This window comes from Pelophylax lessonae, assembly GCF_965119305.1.
Source record: "Pelophylax lessonae genome assembly, chromosome: 6".
Lineage (NCBI taxonomy): Eukaryota > Metazoa > Chordata > Amphibia > Anura > Ranidae > Pelophylax > Pelophylax lessonae.
In genome coordinates, this window is record NC_138773.1 from 331444407 (window position 1) to 331453728 (window position 9322).

Genomic DNA, 9322 nt, shown 5'->3' on the forward strand with positions numbered 1-9322 from the left:
CAATCTAACCAGAGGAGCCACCAATCTAACCAGAGGCGCCACCAATCTAACCAGAGGCACCACCAATCTAACCAGAGGCACAACAAGGCACCACCAATCTAACCAGAGACACCAACAACCAATCTAACCAGAGGCCCCACCAATCACCAGAGGCCCCACCAATCACCAGAAGCACCACCAATCACCAGAGGCACCTCCAATTTAACCGGAGGCACAACAAGGCACCACCAATCTAATCAGAGGCACCACCAATCTAACCAGAGGCACCACCAATCTAACCAGAGGCGCCTCCAATCTAACCAGAGGCACCTCCAATCTAACCAGAGGCACCACCAATCAGTGGATGGGCCATTTCTGATCAATTGTGCCATAAGCAATGGTTAGAGAGTGCATTGAGCAGCCAATCCACGGGAATGACAGCGAAGATGCAACCCGACCAACCGATACATTCACCAAAATCAATCAACTCATGGAGGTCTTCACAGGTTCAGCCACTGCACCGTTCTGGTGTCCCCACAGAAGGGGCGTTCAAACCGGATGGGAGTCTGTATACACGGGGGGGGGTAGTGGGTAGGAGCCAAATTTTTTTTTAACTAACAAAGCTTTAATTTTCAATGACAACCCCTTCTCCTATACAGCCCTGATGTGTATCTTTACACACACAGGTTTATGCCTCTCAGATTTTGCCCTATTAACCTCCTTAGGATCCCCAAGAATCTAGTAAATTTACAATCATAATAAGTGAGGTACAACACATGCTGGGACTTGTAGTTCTATTACATTCTGCAATGGAGGTACAGCACATGCTGGGACTTGTAGTCGCCTATCAACCCCTGTCCCCAGTGTACACACACCCTGGAGGTATCCCTGTACCATTGGCAGCACACAGGTGTGTATTGCCCCAACATAGATGATACAACACCCCTCCAGCCCAGTGTTCAGACCCCTGCCCAACCATCTGCCCCCCGGGGCTCCTCAGGCCTGCTCTATTCCCCTACTTCACTTGTCAGGGACTCCACTTCACCATTGACACCCAGGTGGAAGTGAGCAACTGGCCTAGTCACCCCCGTCTAGGCCAACTGTCGCCCATCTACTCCAGACTGGCAAGTCACTCAACCAATGGCGAGGCGTGGTGGGCGGGAGCTGGCAGCAGCCTCAGTGCCAAGCTTGGAGTGTGTGAGGTGGTGTCAGCTCGGGCTGTGTGATCCCAGTGAATGGCAACCTAGCACCTGGGATTTGTTGAGCCCTGCATTAGGTGTCCCCACGGGCCAGGTGTCTGCACAGACTGGGTGTCCCCACAAGTCAGGTGTCTCCACAGATTGGGCATTCCCACAAGTCAGGTGTCTCCACAAGTCAGGTGTCTCCACAGGTCAGGTGTCTCCACAGGTCAGGTGTCTCCACAGGTCAGGTGTCTCCACAGGTCAGGTGTCTCCACAGATTGGGTGTCTCCACAAGTCAGGTGTCTCCACAGGTCAGGTGTCCCCACAGGTCAGGTGTCCCCCACAGATTGGGTGTCCCCACAAGTCAGGTGTCTCCACAGATTGGGCATTCCCACAAGTCAGGTGTCTCCACAGATTGGGTGTCTCCACAAGTCAGGTGTCCCCACAAGTCAGGTGTCCCCACAAGTCAGGTGTCTCCACAAGTCCGGTGTCCCCACAAGTCAGGTGTCCCCACAGATTGGGTGTCCCCACAAGTCAGGTGTCCCCACAAGTCAGGTGTCCCCACAGATTGGGTGTCCCCACAAGTCAGGTGTCTCCACAAGTCAGGTGTCCCCACAAGTCAGGTGTCCCCACAGATTGGGTGTCCCCACAAGTCAGGTGTCTCCACAAGTCAGGTGTCCCCACAAGTCAGGTGTCCCCACAAGTCAGGTGTCTCCACAAGTCAGGTGTCTCCACAAGTCAGGTGTCTCCACAAGTCAGGTGTCTCCACAAGTCAGGTGTCTGCACAGATTGGGTGTCCCCATAGGTCGGGTGTCCCCATAGGTCAGGTGCGCTCCATTGACACAACATTGGCCTTATTGGCTGAACTCGGTGAACACAATAGTCCTGATCTGCGCTCTGTAGGCTCCGGTCATTCACTTCCACTCCTTTTATAATTTGGCCGACGTCTTCATGATTAAATAAAATAATTTTTAAAAGATCCAAAACGCATTTCAGGAGCCTGGAACTCACCCCCTTTTTCAGTCCCAGACGAAGGGGGTCGTTCTCACCCCTGAAAAGTGTTGGATCTTTTAAGGATTGTCATTTTAAAAGTCTTCTATAGGTTTGTTCATTGGAATGATCTTGTATCTGGACTACATACGAGGTGCTTTCCAGGTTTCTGGGTTCACCTATAGGTAGATCAGGCGTCCCCAATGGAAGATTGCCCCTCTATTCTTCATCTTCTGCCCCACTGATACCACGATGAACAGAAGGGGAATCTCACCCAGCCAGCAATACAAACCAGATAGAACTTCCCCACTCCACCCCAAACTGAAACACTTCTTGTCTTTAGATACACTTTATATTTATATTCACCCAAATGTGAACCTTTCCTGCTCCACCCATAGACCAGCCTGCGCTCCACACAGAAGGATGAAAACGGCAATCAATCAATAACTTTATTGACACACACAGCACAGCAATGGAGGGAATGGTTATTACCTTGCAGTGGATGCGGACGCAGTCGTAGTAATATCTCCACTCATCCGGAATGAACTGGACGTGGACGGTAAAAGCCAAACCGGGGACAAGTCTATTCTGTGAATGAGATATAGAGGAGGTCAGCGAGGCTCCAAATTACCTCCAATATAGGAAAAGTATGGAGGATCATCCAATAGGATAGAAGGGGGAGAATTGCTGGGACCTACTTTCTTCACTTCACACCCTCAGTCTACGGCAGCGCTCGCCAGAGGGCCCCCTCAGTCTACGGCAGCGCTCGCCAGAGGGCCCCCTCAGTCTACGGCAGCGCTCGCCAGAGGGCCCCCTCTGTCTTAAGGCAGCGCTCGCCGGAGGGCCCCCTCTGTCTTAAGGCAGCGCTCGCCGGAGGGCCCCCTCTGTCTTAAGGCAGCGCTCGCCGGAGGGCCCCCTCTGTCTTAAGGCAGCGCTCGCCGGAGGGCCCCCTCCGTCTTAAGGCAGCGCTCGCCGGAGGGCCCCCTCCGTCTTAAGGCAGCGCTCGCCGGAGGGCCCCCTCGGTCTACGGCACTACTGGGGGGTTATTATGCCTGGGAAAAAGGGGGGGGGGGAGTGGGTAGGTCTGCCTTCTCATGCGACCACTGATTGGCTGTCACACATTACTTGTACAGACTGACAGCTCGGTCTCTGTGGTGGGAGGAGCGAGCAGTGAGCGGACTCTCGGCACACAGGAACCTCTGCCTCCCACAGACGCATTTGTGGGTTAAAGCCCCCCCTCTGCATCGCCCCACATATGCGTTACACAGAGGGCAGGAGGTTAAATAGGTGGACGTGGTGCTCATCTACTGTAATAACATGCTCTGGCGGGGGGGTGGGCTCGGTCCAGAGCTGATGGAAGGGCTGAAGAGACATTATCAACAACGCAAAGACCCTTGTCATGGGCTCCACCAAGGTGGGCCTCTTGCACTGATAAGGGGGGGGGGCTGTCAGGTAAGATGGGGCCCCCACTATTTCCAATGGTGGCCCTGACTCTAGATCTGCAGCACTACCTGTGGCATTGCGTCTTTTGGGGGGCGGAGATTGGATGGGGGGGTGGGGTTCTGCACTGGAGGTACTCACGGCTTTCTTGTAGCTGATGGTGAAGTGTTTGCTCTGTGGGGGGATGATGTGAACATTGGAGACGTCCGGGGAGACATTGATCAGCTTCTGTTCAGGAGACAAAACATTCCGAATATTATCCACCAATCCTGTACATCCTACAAAGCCACCAGCAGGTCCTAATCCTGGGGGCCGGGGTTGGGTCTCATTCCGGGGCGAGGGTTGGAGCTCATCGTGGGGGGGGGGGGGGCTGGAGTCCAGGCTCATCCAAAGACTGGGGTCTCATACAAGGGCTTGGGTCTTATACCATGAATGGGTTCTCATAACAGGGCTGGGGTCTCACACCAAGATAGGGATCTCATACTGGGGGTGGAGTCTCACACTGGGAATGGGGTCTTAAAATGGAGCTGGGGATCTCATACCAGGAACAGGGTCACATATCAGGGCTGGGATATCATACCGGGGCCTCCTAATGGGCGCTGGGGTCTCATACTGGGATAGAGGTCTCATACCAGGGTCTTATACCAGGATAGGGATCTCATATCGGGGCTGGGGTCTCATACTGGGGGCGGGGTCTCACACTGGGAACAGGGTCTCACACTGGGGCTGGGGGATCTCATCCCGGGGGCCTCATATTAGGATAGGGATCTCATACCGGGGCTGGGGTCTCATACTGGGGGCGGGGTCTCACACTGGGAACAGGATCTCACACTGGGGCTGGGGGGATCTCATACCGGGGCCTCATATTAGGATAGGGATCTCATACCGGGCCTGGGGTCTCATACTGGGGGCGGGGTCTCATACTGGGGGCAGGGGCTCACACTGGGGCTGGGGGGATCTCATACCGGGGCCTCATATCGGGGCTGGGATCTCATATCGGGGCTGGGGTCTCGAACTATCGATGGGGTCTCACATCGGGGCTGGGGGAATCTCATACCGGAGCCTCATACTAGGATAGGGATCTCATACCGGGGCCTCATACTGCTATAGGGGACTCAAACTGTGGCTGGGATCTCAAACTTGGTCTGGGGTCGCATACTGGGGTTGCAGTCCCATACCGGGGCTGGGGTCTCATACTGTGACTGGGGTTGGAATCTCATGCTTGGGCTTGGGTCCTTGTCAGGTATTGGGTTTAATGCATTGGCGGGGGTCTCATACTGAGGTTGAGGTATCATGCATGGGCTGGGGTCTCATACCAGGAATGGGGTCTCTTACGGGGGCTGGGGTCTCATGTCATATTTACCCCTGCCTAATACCCCTGTGTGGGGTTAGGCACTCTGGTGATCTATATCAGAGTCACTTTGGGCCCCCACCTATCTGTCACCTTGGAATATATGCACATGTCACTTTAATATATCAGTACTCACCTTACAGATTTTGCGTACGGTTTGATTTCCCATTATTGGGGGGCACCACTCACCTTATATTACCAAACACCACTGGACTTCCCCACCAGTCCCCCATTTCCACTCTCCCTTCCCTTCTCCTTTTTTGGCACATTATTTGTTAAACCTTTTATGAATTGATATTTATTATATTTCTCACTAATAATTTGTTGCAACATTTATTCTGATTGCACTTCATGTCACAAAGTCACTTAAGTGCCGGTTCACACTAGGGCGACCTGGTCACCTCACAGGTCGCCTCCCATACAGAAGCTGCGGACCGGTTCTAATAGGAGCGACACAAGTCGCTCCGACCTAGAAAAAGGGTCCGGAGCTTCTTTGGGGCGACCCGGAGGCGACCGCCATAGACTTCAATGTTATGAAGTCTGTGGCGGCCGCTCCGAGGTCGCGGTGCGCTGCTTGACGGCGACCTCGGAGGTCGCGGTTCGAAGTAGCGTCGCTCGTATGTGAACGGGCACTTACTGGGCTGACATTTTATGAGCCCGGATCGTCACAGAGTCACTTTTTCTGTTTGTCAGATGACTGCGTGTATGTTGGATTTATTCGATGTATATGGATATATACCCCATGTACGTTATTTACACACAAGTGATTGGAGAATATCTGTGTATCTATGTGATAATTGGACACTTTTTATCACCACAATTATTTTATTTACACATTTGTCCTTTACCATCTCATCCATCCACCATTATATATATATCTCCTATTTCCGGCAGTGCCAATTCCCTCTCCCCCTCTTGTTTGATCTCAATATATCTGTTCAATTATTACCTGATGATCCTGCCAGAAATCCGGAGATCAGATCGCTTCCTGTGTTCCAAGCCTGTGCTGCACTCTTATTGGTTACATTGTTCCCAGATCCCTCTGTGAACTACAAAACAACTCCCTCTATGGTGTGTAGACAAGGAGGGGGGGGGGTTCTGTAGTCCCAACACACTTCCTGTCCTCAGGTGACAACACTCCTGTATAGATACAGTACATTGAGGGAGTGTTGTCACCTGAGGACAGGAAGTGTTACAGGCAGGATCACCAGCAAACAAGAAAACGAATGCAGCCAGGACATGGAAGGAGTGGTGCACTGCACTCACTTCCTACACTGATGACATCATCATGTCCCCTTTGCCCCCTCCCTCCACCCGGGGGCACCCCCCGGGCTCTGGGCACTCTGCCCCCTCCCTCCAACCGGGGGCACCCCCCGGACTCTGGGCACTCTGCCCCCTCCCTCCACCCGGGGGCACCCCCCAGACTCTGGGCACTCTGCCCCCTCGCTCCACCCGGGGAACCCCCCCGGACTCTGGGCACCCCCCCGGACTCTGGGCACTCTGCCCCCTCCCTCCACCCGGGGGCACCCCCCAGACTCTGGGCACTCTGCCCCCTCCCTCCACCCGGGGGCACCCCCCAGACTCTGGGCACTCTGCCCCCTCCCTCCACCCGGGGGCACCCCCCGGACTCTGGGCACTCTGCCCCCTCCCTCCACCCGGGGGCACCCCCCGGACTCTGGGCACTCTGCCCCCTCCCTCCACCCAGGGAACCCCCCGGACTCTGGGCACCCCCCCCCCCGGACTCTGGGCACTCTGCCCCTTCCATCCACCCGGGGGCACCCCCAGACTCTGGGCACTCTGCCCCCTCCCTCCACCGGGGGCACCCCCAGACTCTGGGCACTCTGCTCACTCCCTCCACCAGGGGCCCCCCGGACCCCAGGACCACACACACTGCCAGATGGATGTCGGTGAATTGGGGTGTGGAGGGGGGGCCCTCATAATAAAGTAGAAGAAGAAGAATGGGACTCACCAGAACCTGCCGGTGACATTTCCCGACTTCATATCCCCCAAAATGAAGGACAGCAGGCTCCGCCTCCACAGATCCATTCCGCCCGAGCTGGGTGTAAATCTCTGCAAGACAAACAAATTCTGTACAGTGGACAACGGGGCGAGACGGGCGATATACTGGGAAATGGGTGAGAGGAGCGGCACACAGGGTGGGTGTAGCAGATGTAATGGGTGAGTGTGTATGTACGGGGTGTATGGGGTGTACGGGGTGTATGGGGTGTATGGGGTGTACGGGGTGTGTGATTTGGGATATAGAAGGGTGTCAGATTTTGGGGTGACGCTGACTGGATTCCAGCATGTGGTCGGGGACAGGTATATGGGGTGCAGTGTGTGGGGTGTATAGTTTAGGGGTGTCAGATTTGGGGGTGACACTGACTGGTCTCCAGCAGGTGGTTGAGGACAGAGCAATGTATGGGGAGTAGAAGGGGGGTGTATGACGTGGGGTACATGGGGTGCATAATTTGGGGTGTAGTATGTAGGGTGTACGGGGTGTCATATTTGGGGGTGTCACTGACTTGTCTCCAGTAGGTGGTTGGGGACGGGTCGCGGTTCTTCAGGGATTCCGGTCCTCTTCTCCCTCATTGGTTGATGTCGGGGGAGGGGGAAGGTGGCGGGACGGGCGACCTCCATGACGTCAGAGATCCGGGTCACCTGGTGAGGAATAACATCATCAGAACACAGAGCGCCCCCCCCCAATGTCCCCTCCCCCTACATGGGATTGTAAGAGATGCCACCAGCGAGGGGGGTGTACCGGGTGTCTCGGAGGAGGGGGTGTACCAGGTGTCTCGGAGGAGGAGGGGGGGGAGGGGGTGTACCGGGTGTCTCGGAGGAGGGGGGGAGGGGGTGTACCGGGTGTCTCGGAGGAGGGGGGGGATGGGGTGTACCGGTTGTCTCGGAGGAGAGGGGAGGGGGTGTACCGGGTGTCTCGGAGGAGGGGGAGGGGGTGTACCGGGTGTCTCGGAGGAGGGGGAGGGGGTGTACCGGGTGTCTCGGAGGAGGGGGGAGGGGGTGTACCGGGTGTCTCGGAGGAGGGGGGGGAGGGGGTGTACCGGGTGTCTCGGAGGAGGAGGGGGTGTACCGGGTGTCTCGGAGGAGGAGGGGGAGGGGTGTACCGGGTGTCTCAGAGGAGGAGGGGGTGTACCGGGTGTCTCGGAGGAGGGTGGAGGGGGAGTACCGGGTGTCTCGGAGGAGGGGGTGTACCAGGTGTCTCGGAGGAGGAGGGGGGGGGAGGGGGTGTACCGGGTGTCTCGGGGGAGGGCTCGGAGGAGGGGGAGGGCGTGTACCGGGTGTCTCGGAGGAGGGGGGGAGGGGGTGTACCGGGTGTCTCGGAGGAGGGGGGGAGGGGGTGTACCGGTTGACTCGGAGGAGAGGGGAGGGGGTGTACCGGGTGTCTCGGAGGAGGGGGAGGGGGTGTACCGGGTGTCTCGGAGGAGGGGGGAGGGGGTGTACCGGGTGTCTCGGAGGAGGGGGGGGAGGGGGGTGTACCGGGTGTCTCGGAGGAGGAGGGGGTGTACCGGGTGTCTCGGAGGAGGAGGGGGAGGGGTGTACCGGGTGTCTCAGAGGAGGAGGGGGTGTACCGGGTGTCTCGGAGGAGGGGGGAGGGGGAGTACCGAGTGTCTCGGAGGAGGGGGACCCCCGGGTGTCTCGGAGGAGGAGGGGGGGTGTACCAGGTGTCTTGGAGGAGGGGGAGGGAGGGGGAGTACCGGGTGTCTCGGAGGAGGGGGGAGGGGAAGTACCGGGTGTCTCGGAGGAGGGGGAGCACCGGGTGTCTCGGAGGAGGAGGGGGGTGTACCAGGTGTCTCGGAGGAGGGGGAGGGAGGGGGAGTACCGGGAGTCTCGGAGGAGGGGGGGAGGGGTGTACCGGGTGTCTCGGAGGAGGGGGGAGGGGGAGTACCGGGTGTCTCGGAGGAGGGGGGGGGGAGGGGGTGTACCGGGTGTCTCAGAGGAGGGGGGGGTGTACCGGGTGTCTCTGAGGAAGGGGGGGGAGGGGGTGTACCGGGTGTCTCGGGGGAGGGAGGGGGTGTACCGGGTGTCTCGGAGGAGGAGGGGGGGGAGGGGGTGTACCGGGTGTCTCGGAGGAGGGGGAGGGGGTGTACCGGGTGTCTCAGAGGGGGGGGGGGTGTACCGGGTGTCTCGGAGGAAGGGGGAGGAGGGGGTGTACCGGGTGTCTCGGAGGAGGGGGAGGGAGGGGGTGTACCAGGTGTCTCGGAGGAGGAGGGGGAGGGAGGGGGAGTACCGGGTGTCTCGGAAAAGGGGGGGGAGGGGTGTACCGGGTGTCTCGGAGGAGGGGGGAGGGGGTGTACCGGGTGTCTCGGAGGAGGGGGGGAGGGGTTGTACCAGGTGTCTCGGAGGAGGGGGGGGGGAGGGGGTGTAC

General features: G+C 57.7%; 1 protein-coding gene across 1 annotated transcript in view; it reads right to left on the bottom strand.

Moving 5' to 3' along the window:
- Nucleotides 1-7586, bottom strand: part of CFAP221 (cilia and flagella associated protein 221) — a 51165-nt gene extending 43579 nt beyond the window's left edge. Inside the window, exons 1-4 of the mRNA XM_082261922.1 lie at nt 7464-7586; nt 6911-7011; nt 3732-3818; nt 2643-2738 (exon numbers count right to left, since the gene is read on the bottom strand). Coding sequence (XP_082118048.1) covers nt 2643-2738; nt 3732-3818; nt 6911-7011; nt 7464-7578 — 399 coding nt within the window. The 5' untranslated portion in view covers nt 7579-7586. The remainder of the gene's footprint in view (nt 1-2642; nt 2739-3731; nt 3819-6910; nt 7012-7463) is intronic.
- Nucleotides 7587-9322: the final 1736 nt, after the last annotated feature.